Source organism: Talpa occidentalis, unplaced genomic scaffold (assembly GCF_014898055.3).
Source record: "Talpa occidentalis isolate TD23 unplaced genomic scaffold, MPIMG_talOcc4v2.1 talOcc4.8, whole genome shotgun sequence".
NCBI lineage: Eukaryota > Metazoa > Chordata > Mammalia > Eulipotyphla > Talpidae > Talpa > Talpa occidentalis.
The window spans coordinates 30,215,539-30,230,135 of record NW_023605194.1 but is presented as its reverse complement, the minus strand read 5'-3'; the positions used below and the strand labels follow the sequence as shown (position 1 = coordinate 30,230,135).

Below are 14,597 nucleotides of genomic sequence, written 5' to 3'. Positions count from 1 at the left end.
AAGCAATGTCCCCCAGTCCTGCTGCCCCATGCCTGTCAGAGGTGGGTTCCAGGTCAAGAGAGCTGCCACCCTGGCTCTCTACATCCACTTCACTACAATGAGGCTGCACAGAGACACTAGGTGACACTGCCAGCAGACATGCCAGTTGAGCCAACTCAGAATCAGGAGCAAATAAAAGCTATCTGCAGCCACTATGTTTGGTGGTTTATTATGTAGCAATAGATCCTGAAACATTTTGGGATTACCAATGTATATTTTCTGGATAAAAGCTCAACTCAACAACAAGAAAGGACACTCTTAAGTTACAGGAAAGGGCCTTAACCAATCTAAAACAAGACCATATTGATCAGATCTCTTCTATTCCACCAAGTTATTTTTGTTATTAAACAATCAAATTTCATTGCAAAAATGAGTTGGGAAGGGTCCTGTGACCCAGGCCTCAATGGAAACACGGGACTCCTCATTGAAAATTTACCTGGATTTTCTGGAATGTCACTGTTCTAAGCCAGGAGCTGCCTTTCTGGGCACCATAAAGACAACTGAACCTTCCCAAACCCACCTGCAGTGGTGACAGGGCTCTCCAAGGATGGCTTCAGTTGTGGTCCTGCAGAGAAAGGCACAGGATTTGGAACTGGAGGGGGTAGATTTGGGATCCTGTGCAATATTTGAGCAATTCACCTGTATTCTATTCTGCATGCCCCAATTTCCTTGGCTATGAATCTGGGACCTAATAAAATGGCTTACATCCAGAGAGAGGACTAGGGCAGAAGCACACCCAAATACAGACAGTGTCCCATGTGCTTCATGTCTCCCTCCCCTGGGTCTGTCCCCAGAGTTCCTGCAGGGCTTGTTTCCTCCAATGCAATGCACAGAGCATCAGATCTGGGGAAAATCTGCTCAAAGGCCATGCTTGTCAGAGGAGATAGTCCCACACACTGGGGGCAATTTAGAGCTCCCTGGGATGTTTCTGATTATTACACCGCTTGGGGACAATACCTGATAATTGGTAGGCAGAAAGCAGACAGGCAGGACATCCAACAATATGTAAGGTGGTCCACAAATAATGATTTGTCCCTCATGACTTAGAATAACCCTTCTGATATTCATGTAGGGGGACAAACTATTCATCAGAGCCTGGGACCTAAGCTCATTTATATATAAACACAAGGAATATTTGTTCCATCTTAATGCACGAGTGTTTAAAGAATGGGAAAACCTGGCAATGATTTGATACTTTACCAATAGTTGGGATTTCAGAAATCCCATCATTATGAGCAGGGCCACTCCTGGATTTTAAGGCACATCTATGTCAGTCTATACTTGCACCAGTCTCACACACACTGAGTCTTCATATATACACATAGATTCTTAGCCTTTATTTCAAATACAAACATAGATATGTACCTATGTCTGTCCATATTTCAAGTCCTTTCAACTAGAAAGGAATATTGTCTTCCTGAAATTCAAATTTATTCAAAAGGTGCAACTCTTAATTTTGTCTTACTGTTAAGAATCACTTTCTATTTATTTCTCCTAATATTATAGTTAGACCATTAAAATGACTTCTGTGGGTATAGGTAGCATGTCCTATCTATGAGTTTCATTTCAAGATAGTAAGGAGATCCTTTCGAAATACTTAATGTAAAAGAGAGGTGCTGAATAGGAGAGACTTGAGAACTGGCTCTTTGTCTTGCTATTCGAAGTGTGCCCTCAGACCAGCAGTCCAGGCAACAGCTGGGGTCTCACCAGAAATGCAGTCTCCGGTCTCCCCAGACGTACTGAAGGTTCTGTCAGTGCTGTTTTAAGGCTCTTAGAGTAACACCAAGGTAAGAGTGATACAAGGCCCCCCATACTGAGGCCTATCCTTGGTCCCATGCTGTTGCTGGGAGGTACCTGGCTCCCAAGGCTACATGAGGCAGGATCCACTTTGCCAGGGCTAGAGAATGCCAGCCTGCTGGTGGCAGTTACAACCAGGCCAAAGTCAAGCTCCTGAGGAGGTACAGATATCATGAATTGCAGCTTGGGAAGGACCGCAGCAACAACCGCCATGGAAGGGTAAAGGAAAATTACTTGGCAAGGTCAGCACCAAGATGGCTAAGATTTTCTTGGCTAGAAACATGCCAGGTTTCACATGGGGCTGGGGCTCGAGCTCTGCCACTCCCTGTTTCATTGGGAGTGTTTTCTTGTTTCATTGGAAAACTTCTCAAGTTCCTCATCTGGGTTCTCTATAAAATGCGAGCAATACCGGCTGTTACGTGGGATGGGTGGACAGGATTCCATGAGAACACAGGGAGGCCGGGAGGGGTCTGTCCTGTAGCAAGTGCTCTGGACAGCTCAGTAGGGACTCTCTGCACAGGTGCACATATGACTGTCTGGAATCCACTCCAGGGGGACAAGAGCAGCTGGGGTCCATGTTCTTAGGGGCTCTATGTGAGACCTGGAGCTTGTGTCCAATCTGCCCTTCTTGGCCTTAGGGGAGAAGGATGTTTTCTGACCTAACCACTCTGCTCCATTTCCTCAGCCCTGCCTACGGCCTAATGGGCCTGCACCTCAAGGCAGGCCTCTCCCTCATCCCCTGAGTCTAGGCAGCAATATCTTCAGAGCAAAACAGGCCTGGAACCAGCCTAATTTTGCTTCTAAACTCCAACAGTTGGAAGCACAGCAGCTGGGAAACAGGCCCATTTGTCCACCATTTGTTGAGCAGCTGTCATGAGTTAAATTCCAAGGAGAATGAGTCAGATGCACACCCCTGCCTTACACACTATCCCCTTAAAGGGAGGCAAATGCATTTGCTCATTTGTGACATGAGCCACGAGCTCATAAAAGTAGTCATGGGTTTGAAACAGAAGTAAGTCTCGGGTGCTGTAGATGAGGTGCGTGAGCACATGTTACATGCATGTAGCATGAACTTAGGAAGTCCAGCACAGAGCCATACATGAAGGTCACAAGTGGTGGGGGCACACTGGTTATAGCCCTCTCTGTCTCTGGGTGCCAGGGGCTGCGTGCTGGGTGTCTCCAACCCTCCAGTTCCTGGTTCACCTTTCTCCCTCAGTTCAGGCTCCCTCAGGCTGAGTTCTATGCACACCCCTGGGGTTTCCGGTTGGGGAGCCAAATGGAGACAGCAGCAGAACATCTGGGGTGAGAGGAAAGGACTGAGAAATGTATGTTCCTGGCTCTCTCCCGGTCACCTCAGGGACTGGCAGTGCCTGAGTCTGTCATCTTACTCCTGTTGGTGACACAGCTGCAGCTCTTACCAGGAAGTCTCCTCCCCTTGTCTAGGGTAGAAACAGCTCTTGGGGGAAGCTGTTCCTGGGTGGGTCTATCTTCTGGTTTCCTTTACCCTTCCTGGGACCTGGGGAGAGTCACCTCTGGAAACACTGCTCCGTTTCTCAGTCTGAGTGCCCCCTTAATCATGACCCCCAAATCTAGTGTACAAATTTTCCCCCATTATTGAGATGGAGACAGCAAGGCAAGTGGATAAGTCACCAGCTGGTAATTGAAGGGTCACCTACCATTTGAACTACTAGTCTAATTCCAGAGGCCAGTTCTTACCCAGGTTATCTCTGAGGTCACAGCGTCCTCATCAATCTTGGAAATTCTGAAAGGGTCCACAGGGACAGAATCTCAGAGAAATTGGACAGGAGCTGGTAGAAATGGGGACTCGAGGCTTGTTGAGAGTGGGGACTGCGAGAGAACACTGGGAGGCAAGAGTCCTGAGAACTGCAGTCCTAGGAATGTACAAGCAAATCGAAGAGGGGCCGAGGAGAGAGTCCCCGGAACAGGGACACTGACAAGGAAGGAGACAGAAGAAAGTCAACACTCAGACTGGACAGGAAACGAAGGGAGGGGGAGATTTTTTAAAACCCACCTGCCTGCCAGGCTCAGCAAGGGCATTGTAATTAGATTATGAACACTCACAGGACTCAGTCTCACAAATGAGGAAAGCAAGATTCAGTTAAGTACTTGTCTAAAAACTCAGTGTCAGTGGCAGAGCCAGAATCAAACTGAGGTTCATCTGACCCTATAGTCCCTTCAAGTAGAATGAGGTTAGGGCCTTCAGAAACCAAGGAAGGAAGAGATACATGGAAAGGGAGATTTTAAAAGATGTCAGCAGTGCTCACAGTTGATTTTAGCAAAATCTCAGGGAGATACATCTTTTCATTCACTTTGATCACCAGTCACAATAAATAATAATAGTATTAATAACAATAAAAGTAATAGATGGCAGTAAGTAATCCCTGACTATGATGCATTTGTCTACCAAGGTGATATTTTACCCAGCGCCTTCCGCCTGTCTGTGGTTTGGTTGCGCTCCCATCCCAGACATGACCTTATCCATCCTCTTACCTCTGGATTTCCTCTTGCTAAACACAGACTGCCAGATGATAGTCAGGGTGAAGAGGAGGACACTGAGAATCCCCACACAGCAGACAAGCACAGCATACATATAGAGATCTGGAAAGTGAGGACACAGAGGTTACTGGTGGATGGGCCACAGCAGAGGAGATGCACCAAATAAAATACACAGCATACATTTAAAAAAAAAGTCTACTCAAAAGGAACCACATATGTAAATGTAAAACATAAACTGGAGTATTTCTAGGAAAATAATAGGGTAAAATCTGTGGGATTCAGGATTAAGCAGAATTTTAGTCTTGACCCCAAAAGTGCCATTTAGTAAGGACAACTTGATAAGCTTGATTTCATGAAAATTAAAAAGTTTTTTGTTCTATAAATAGCCACACCTGAGAAAAGAAAGCAAACATTGTAAGAAAAAATAGATTAATTTAAAAAAAAAAGAAAATATAAAAGAAAAAAATACCCATATTAAAAGCATATAAAGACAAGCTACAAACTGGGAGAAAATATTTGCAAAGCACATACCCAATATATTAATTTTGAGAATATAAAAAGCTCTCAAAACTGAACAGGAAAAAAAAAAAACTCCTATCAGAAAATGGGCAGAAACATAGAGACATTTCTCCAAAGAGAATATACAAATGGCAAATAAGCACATCAGATGTCCAACTTCCTTAACTAATGAGAAAAACAGGTTTTGTCACAGTGAGATATCACAAACTCTTTGCAAGGTAGCTGAAATAAAAACAGTGACAATAATAAATGCTGGCAAGGATGTAGATAAACCTGGTCACTCAGACATTGCTGGTGAGAATGCAAAACAACAGAGCTACTCTAGAAAAGTTTGCAGTTTCTTAAAGGTACACCTGTAACTGCCATTCAACCCTGAGGCATTTGTCCCAGAAGAATGAAAATTTAAGTTCACACAAAAGCCTGTACATACAAGGTGATAGCAGCTTTATATGTAATGGCCAAAAACGAAATGGTCCAGGTGTCCTTCAGTGAGTGCATGGAATACTACTCAGTGGTAAAAAGAAAACAAACTACATGAAACAATGTGGATAAATTTACAGAGTTATGCTGAGTTAAAAAAAAAAATCCCAAAGTGCTATATAGCCTTTGAACATTTATTGAACATTCTTCAAATAACAAAAGCATAGACATGGAGAACTGGTTAGTAGTTGCCACAGGGTAAGGAGAGAGTGTGATAGGGGAGGAAAATGGGTTTGGCTATAAGGGATGCTTACAGGGAAGGGAATGTTACATATCTTGGCTGTGTCAGTATCCATATCCTGGTTGAGATACTGCTTTATAGTTTTGCAAGATGCTAACATTGAGAGAAATTGAGTAAAGGTTACAAACTGGTACAAGGACTCTCTCTGTATTATTTCTTAGGAATACATGTTAGGTTACAATTAACTCAAGCAATTTTTTTAATTAAACCATGTTCATATATGTATTAATTCAGGCTGCTATAACAAAAATACCATCAACTGGATAGCTTAAATTAAAAAATACATTGATTTCTCAGTGGCAGAGTTGGAAAAGTCCAAAATTACAAGATCTCTGAGAGATGTGATGTATGGTAAGGGCTCTCTTCTGAGTTTGAAGATGCCTTTTCTTGGTATCCTCACATGGAGAAGGGTGGAGTGGAGGGAGAGGGCTGAAGGAAAAGAGGGAGCATGCTAGCTTCTTTTATAAGGACACTAATCCTGCCCCCGTGACTTAATCACCTCCCAAAGTCCCCTACCTCCTAATACCATCAGTGGTTAGGAATCCAACATGTGATTTGGGGAGATACAAACATTAAGCCATAATCATATACATCCATTTCTTAAATTCCAATGATCAACTTTATTACCAAACTGATTGATTAAATGCCAAAACTACTCAAAAAGTGAAAGGGAAGCCAAAAGCATTATTTTAACCTTAATTGCAGCAAAATGCTGCAGATGTTTAAAGTTAGCAAATGTTTGAACTTGGCAAAAATGTTTCTCCACTGACTTAATTATTTTTTTTTTTCAGTCAACAGGCATTTATCAGCAGCCATACTCAGCACTCTCCTAGGTACAAGAAATACAAGTCTTCTCATCAAGAAATAAGAGGGCTGCATGGTACCGACAGCAACTGGAACATGTACCCAGGACTAGGAACATACAGGAGGGGGACCCAACCCAGCTGGGGGAGATCCAGAGGGGATCCCCAGAGGACTGGAACTCTGTGCTGGGGTACATTTAAAATAACACAGAAAACAAAAAAAAAATAGAGAATAAAAGTATAGAAAGAATATAAAATAGAAAAAAAAGTCATCAATCTTCCATCACCCTGAGATAACTACTGTTAACACTTAGTACTTTTTGATGTATCTGCATATATATATATTTAAATTACAAACATATAGTTTCCTATATTGCTTATCATGTAATCTCATTTTCTCATTAAACTCTTCAAAAATAATTCTGAGTTGTCTCAAAAATATGACAAGAGTTTATCATATTAATATGTGACTTAATATCTCGCAGGCTACTTCAAGTGTTTCTAATTTTTCCTATGATAGATGATTCTATGATGAGTATTCATAAGCTTAAACCTTAATGCATCTCTCACTTATGTTCTTAAGGTTAAGTTCCTTGAAGTAGAAGGGCCAAGTCAACAGGAATGCACCTCTGTAAAGCCCTGGGGAACCCAGAGAAGCAGTTATTCAAGTGCTTCACCTAAAAAAGCAGGCAGCTAGGTGGCCGGCTTCCATGGCAAGCCTGGAGAAGCATGTAAGGCCATGGTCAATGAGAAGGAAGGAGAGAGAGAGAGGGAATCAGACTCTCCCTCCCTGGACAATGGCCCAGAGAGACCCAGGGCAGTCTCTGTGCCTGGAGTCCAGGAACGACTCCTGTAGTGTTAGGTTCCGTCAGCATTTCTGCATAAATTAGTTGGAGTGGGCTTCCATTCTGGCAACTAAAAAGCCTGAACCTAAAATAAAAATGGTGGAAAGCAAAGTATGACAAAGTTTCAGGAGAAGGGAGGACCTGCTCTAATACTTAAGAGAGAGGGCACATAGGTGGGAACGAGGAAGAGTCTCTCATATAGAGAGCCAGCAGCCAGTCACACAAGCAGAACACTGACATCAGAGTTCCAGAAGCCAAGAGAGTATTGTCAGAATGAATAGCATCAAGTGCCACTGAAAAACACCCATTGTGGTTTCCCACCAGGAAGCTCCTGGGAAAGTCCTGGGGGAAAACCAATTCAGTGGGATGATGAGGCAGAGCCAGATTTCAGAGACTGAGGTATTCAGTGGTAACTGAGGAGGCTGAGATGAAATAGATAAAGCTCTCCTATTACCAAAATCAAAGCTGCTTTTCTGTATAAACAGCAGGGGCTTGGATGTGTGGGCTTTTAGATTAATACAGCAGCAAACCCTACAAGTGTGGAGAGTTAAAGGGGGACTTGAGCCTCCATTTAGACAACATGAAACTGAGGGGAATAACAGAGGTCACCGGACAGGATTCATGACCAGGCACAGGATGGGCCACAAAGAGCAAATGTCCAGTTCAGAGCTCTTTCTGGCACAAGAAGTGTGAACAATGGGTTACGTAGCCAGGAAGAGCGACATGGGGCAGGTGGACTCAACATTTGCCTCACAGGAGTCCTGGAGAAGTGGGTACATAGACCAAACCAAAAGGCAATGACAAATTAGTTTCAGGTTCTTTCCTGGGGTGGAGAGAAGACCTCTTACTGGCATTTCTGTGCCACTGCAGCAGAGAGACAGCATGGCTCACCTCTTCATCAGAATTTTTTCCTTGGTTTCGGGACTACAGGAACCAAGGAGGGTCAAGGCTGCAGTGAGGTTGCCCCACGAGCATCCTACAGAAGCGCACTGCAGACATCTGTGGCAGGTTCTGCTCTTGGCAGGAGGTAAGGGACTTCAAGAGGCCCACGGTGCAGCTGCAGATCACAGCCTCCTCAACATGGCACAGAGGGGCTCTCCACAGGCAGCTGTGGTTACAGAATCATAAAACATCTGGCCAGTCTGGAAGGCTCAGCTACTCCACCAAGCACACAGACCCTCCAGGCTGTGGACACCAGCCAGCAGGCCCCAGCCGCACACATGCAAGTCCCACAGGCACAGGATAAGCTGTGCTTGCCCTCTGTTGTGTTCTTGAGGCTACGGGAACTTCCAAAGCTCAGAAAGAGCACTGGGGATTGCCAGGATTGGGCAGCAACCAGGATCCAAAATTTTCTCCTTCAAGCATTCTTTTGACTGCAATGAAGACCACTTCCCTGCTGTATCTACTCAAAACATGAAAACCAGCTCCCCTGTCTTTCCCTGCAAACAGAGGTTAAACCCTGTGCCATTTCAGCCAGGATCAGGATCACCAAATCCTAAGACTCCGGGGTCACTGGTGCACTAGACAAGCTAGAGAAAGACGTGCCCTGCCCCATAGAGATAGCTGCCCTCGGGTCCAGGTAGCCATTCTCAGGCCAAGAGGCAGCCCAGGGCTGCCACAGCTCTCCTGTGACTTTCAGGTAAACCCCTCTCTAACTGCAAGTGTTGGCTCAAAGGATTTAAAACTCAGCAGGCTAAACAATGCTGTCTGGAGGCTAAATCCAAGACTTCAGATCCAAATTTAACAAAGCATCTGCAATTAACCAAATCAACAATTAGCTTTTAAACACATATACCTATGTACTCTTAGTAATTCTAAAAAACCTTGTCATATTCCTTGAATCCGTGTGCAGTTTTGTCTCTTGTCATTGGACTTCCAAAGCACCAATATTAATTTTAGACACAGATGCATCACCATGCAGAAAATGTCTCCCTGTTGCCCCCAGCCCAGGCCTCCCTGAAGCAGATGGTGGGGCCAGGGCCGGCAGGCTGCAGTGATATGCATGCAGCAGGGAGGCTGCGACAGGGTGCCAATGTTTGTGCCAGCTCCCTCCCAGAAAGCCAAGCCAGTGTGGCCCCAACAAAAGGCAGAAGGCACCTGTTGCCGGGCAACCCTGAAGCTGGCTGGGATATTCAGTGCTGCTTTGAAACCCAGTGACCCCAGCATTCCTCAGCACAAAGAAGGAACCCTACTGTCCTGGGACTAGTTAATCAAGAAGGTCAGTGTCATCCTGTAGACTTCCAGGGCAAATGCAGATGCTAAGGAGACCTCAGTTCTGTGGAGGAAAACTTACACTTCCTCAATTTTTTTTTATCTAGCCTGCAATACCATCTTTCTCAGGGCAAAATACCTGAGCAATAGCCCGGAGGGATTTTAACTCAATCCAGCATCTCACAGAGAGGCCTGACAATGTCTTTTTTTGTTCGACAGGCACGTAGCTGAGCAGGGCCAAGCCCCAGGAGGATGGGTATCCATCGCAAGCCTGACTGAGGCTCTCCCATCCAAGAACAAAAGGGCAAAGGCCTGGGATCAGGCGCCAGGGAATTTCAACTGCACCCCTGACCTCACCAACACTTGGTCTGGGTTAACAAAATGAAACACATGGATGCTGCTGCTGAAATTAGAAGGAAAGATACTGGAAACTGCATTATACAGAGAGAATTCCCATTCTGCTTTCTCTGTGTTGAGAAGAGAAAGCATGTTAGCTATGGATTTTGTGTAGCATTAGATGGACAGTAATCCGGACAGTCTATGGCTACATGTGAATCATCATATGTTACATAAAGTGTCTTAGAGACACTCACAATGCTGCAAGGCTTGCAAGGGCTAAATTCTACAATCCTTCAACGTACTGCATCTTGTTTATGTGTACTGCGATATTTCAAAATACAGTCCTCAGGCCACATACATCGAAAACACCTCCGGTGCTAATAAAGTGCCAATTCTTTGATGCTTTCCTAGATGTCAGATTGTCAGGGGGAGCCCAGGGTACGGGCTACTAGCAAAGCCCCCAGGAGATCATTGTGCATCTTTGGGATAAGTAGGGTCCCCATTGTTAGAGCTGCCAGTGACCTAACTTAAGGGCCCCAGGACTGCCTGTCTCCACACTCCCACCACCTCACAGCAGGGAGTTCACATGCAGGCTCCAGAAACTTGGGGTAAATGTAGTTCTACTTCAGTCTACCAGGAGGAGTCAAGTTACTTGCTTCTCTTTGCTAATGGCAGGAATTCCCTGAATGAAGGGCTGAGAGAGGGGATTTGGAATTATTGTGCTAGAAAGTGGTCATTGGATAAAGGAAAAGGCAGAGAATGCAAAGAAGCTTTGTTGGAATCAAGTACGATCTGAAAAGCAAAATATATAAAACTACAACAAAATAAATCCTAGTGGTCTACACATGTAACACCTTATGGCTAGCACATGATGTTCACAAATATGGTTACATTTTTCTAGAAAGAGAGAAAATGATTCAATCTGTTAGGGAAGGTACTGTGTTCCCCACCCCCACTCATAAGCAGCTGCCGGGAGTTTGGGGACCAGTGGAGTGGCAAGGTGAAGCTCTGTGACACTGAAGGCAGGTGAGCTGGGGGCTCTTGCTTCTCCGGCTTTGACTTGTACCTTGGAACTTACTGCTGAGAGGGGACTTGGAGGAGACACATGCAGGAGAGACATGTAGGGACACTTGAAGGTGACTAGTGGGTGAGAGACACAGGGGAAGGCTGTCCTTGACGGTGATAATGTCAGCCATTATGTTGATTTATACTTTTGTTTACTCCTTTTGTCCCAGAATTGCCTTGCTCCTTTCTCACTGTTTCCTTCTAGAAGGCACCTTAGACTTGTGACAAGCTTTCGAGCCTCAGTGGCACCACTTTAGGTAGACCCTGTTTGGTTGGGCATTTGCCCATGAGGGGATGGGTAATTTGAGAAGGGGGGAGGATACTGGAGAACACTTATTAAGAATACCCTCTCTTCTCTCTCCTCCTTATACACTCTAATTCTATTTAAGATCTATCACACTAAGCGTCTGCTTCCTTTGTCTTTATGTGACAGATGGCAGAATCTCTTCAGACTGTGCATCCTTGCTAGCTTGGGGTCCCTGGGTGCCCCTTTGTTGTGTGTTAAACAAATCCACTGCTTTTAACTAGTTATTAGAAAAGGTTTGAATCCAAGTGCTCTCCCCTAGTAAGCCCTCCTTCCTTAGCCTTTGCGTTAACAAAAGGTAATGTTGAAGCCCCAAGGTACTCATCTCCTCAGACCCTTCTGGAAAGATCAGTCAGCATCAGTAAATGCATGCCTTCCCAAGACATATTCCTTCATACTTTCCTCATCACCTTTTAACATTTTTCATCTTTTCACTGATCAAAGGCTCTGCCTGAGAACTCAAGCAGTAGTTTTTCACTGTTATGGCCATAATCCCCCACTACTTTGTGATAATAAATTTTTGTAAACGTACCCGACTTTAAGACAATGCATCTCATCTCAACCTCAGCACTCTTAACATTTGGGGGGGTCATTTAATTCTTTGTTGTGGGGGGCTGACCAGTTCATTATAGCATGTTACCACCAACCTTGGCTTCCATCCAAAGGGCGTCGGCAGCAACAAAATGCTAGTTGTAGCTACCAAAAACAGAGTGAAACATCGGCAAATGCCCCCTGGAGGGGCAAAACTGCCTCCTGTTGAGAAGCACTGCTTTAAGGCTTAAGTCTGAGGGTACATCAGAATCACTCAAGGTCTAATTAAAACTGGGAACCACCCCCAGAGTTTCTGATTCCATAAGCAACAGTAGGACCAAAAAAAAAGGTACATTTGTACCAGGTTCTCATCAGCTGCTGCTTCTGGTCTGGGACCAGCTTTAGGGACCTCTGCTCTCTAGGCTAGGATCATCTGGGAATCTGGGATCAATGCTGGGATCATCTGGGAATCTCTAGAGATCAGTGCTTTTAAAGTTCTCCAGGTGATTCTCACATGGGTTGAAAATCACTTGCTTAGGGTTTGCAAACTATTTGCAGAACCCCAAACTCCTTAAGAAGCCAAAGATAGAATTAGTCATGGTGGTTGTGCTTTTCAATTTTGTATTATTTGATGATCAAGTGGGTTAACATATGTAAAGTGTTTAGGACAGCACCTAAGACCTAGCAAGTCATGATTATCCACAAGGATGTAGAAGTAGGAATTCCGCAGCAAAACAAAACAAACAACCCCAAATTATGCAAATGGGAGCTTCCACTATTACTCTTTCAAAACTCATATGCTGATATGACAGGAGAGTCCCATCTTACTCTTGAGTAACTTTAGAGAAAGGAAACAAATTGACATTGCAGCAAAACTAAGATGGTAGGGCCTTGTCTTGCTGTTCTATTCCTTTCCTGTTATCTAAAAGTGAGGGCACATCTTATAATACATAAATATGCAAGCTTTACCATCAAAAACTGCCCAGGTCTCTTTCTTTTTCTCAAAGGATGAATCTTCAGAACTTTTGAGGGAAATCACTGTAAGACAAAAAAGAAATGACAAAGCATGAAGCAGTTTTCACAGTTGCAAAACCATACTTAATTGTTACAACTCAAATATCAGGGCAATGCACGGCTCAAGCCTAGCAACTGAGATACCTGAGAGACCAGAGAAGGGAATTAAGTTATCTATGTTTAAAATTCAATAAATACTACTGGTAGATGACGTGTTTTGGTGGTGGGTACACTAAAGCAATAACATTATGTTAAGCCGATGACAATAGTAATAAATGGCAAATTAGAAGTCAGTTCAATAGAAGACCCACTTGCCCTCAAATACTTTCAAAATAAAGAGAACCCCAATGGGAATTCCAAGAATCAAAACATTTGAGTGAACATCTTTCTAAAATGTAGGGCATGTTCCCGGACATCCCTATATACAGACCATCCACTACCTCTCCATTCTCCATGCAAGATAGTCACACAGAGTGACAGTCATCTGATTTGCAGATTATTTTGTCTTCTTTCAGTCCATGGTTGAAAACTGAATTTACTGGGCCTGCTTTCAACAGGCAAAAAAAACAGAATTAAGCTACACTATATAGATCACTGAATATCACACTAAGGGATCTAGAACCACAGAAAGGTCCTAAGTATAAGGGTAATGTCATCATGGGCAAAAATCTAAAAAGAGGGAATGAGATCATTGTCCAACAGAACTTTCTGAAATGACAGGAATGTTCTATGTCTAGAACATAGGCATGCTGCAGTCCCTGGCTTGCTTATGGCTACTGAGCAAATGAAATGTCCACACAGGACTGAGAAACTGAATTTGTAATTTTATTTCTTATTTAAATTATTAATTTAAATGTAAGTAACTACACATGGTTAATGGCTGCCACATTGAAGAGCTCTAGAAAAGAGATTCTAGGGCCTGAAAAAGAAAAAAAAAGAAAGGTGGTTGAAATAGAGATTGAATCAACATGAGAGGCAAGGGATATGGCAAATTTGAGCTTACTTACTTCCCCTCCCACAAATTTCTGTATTATTAGTGCCATGGATTTCAATTTTGAATTTGCCCTTTTTTTTTTTTGTTTCTCTAAGCCAGCACTGGATATTTTCTATTGACCTACCTTATCCCTACCTTGAGATCACTAATCTTTTATTCATCTGTGTCTGAACTGTTGTTAAACTCATCTATCAACTATTTCGTTTCATTTATTATGCTTTCCAGTTTATAGACTGTCTAATTCTTTTCTATTTATGCCAGCTCTCTAATTTTTCCAGCTAGTTATCTAATTTCTTGACTATATTAATCATATTATTTGACTGTACATGCCTGATAATGTTCATATCTGCATCACTCATAGGCTTGTTTCTATTATATGTTTTTGCTTTTGATCTTATCTCTTGGTATGCCTGATCATTTTGTTATTTAATGTCACATGTCATATATGAAAAATCATGGAAATACTAGATAAAATTTTATTTTCTGGTAGGAAATTAGAGCAGGGGGATTGGGGATGATCACCTAAGCCTGGTCAGAGGCTGGGTTTCACTTTTTTATATAGTCTGTCCTACATGGTTTTCCCTTACCTCAGGATCCCCAGTCCTTCTCATTTTCATCTCACTATAAAAATTGCCAAAAAGTTCTGCTTGTCTTCTAAATTATTTATTATTATAAGGGAAATATAAATCAAAGCCACAATGAGGAGGGAGTAGAGGATGGTGGAATGAGATATCATCTCCATCTGCGAGAATGACCTTTATCAAGAAGATCAGAAACAAGTGTTGGTAAGATGTAGAGAAAATGCTATATAAACTCTTAGAGGGAATAATAATTGATCCAATCTCTATGGAAAACAATGTGGAGTTTCCTCAAAAAACTAAAAATTGCGGCCTCCCCT

General features: G+C 43.3%; 1 protein-coding gene across 3 annotated transcripts in view; it reads right to left on the bottom strand.

Moving 5' to 3' along the window:
- VSTM4 (V-set and transmembrane domain containing 4) overlaps positions 1-14,597 on the bottom strand; it is a 78,126-nt gene that overhangs the window by 39,503 nt on the left and 24,026 nt on the right. For 2 of the 3 annotated variants that reach the window (XM_037497895.2, XM_037497897.2), the window contains exons 3-5: positions 12,661-12,729; positions 4,348-4,455; positions 560-604 (exon numbers count right to left, since the gene is read on the bottom strand). In XM_037497895.2, coding sequence (XP_037353792.1) covers positions 560-604; positions 4,348-4,455; positions 12,661-12,729 — 222 coding nt within the window. The remainder of the gene's footprint in view (positions 1-559; positions 605-4,347; positions 4,456-12,660; positions 12,730-14,597) is intronic. The other variant, XM_037497896.2, reaches the window with a different exon arrangement.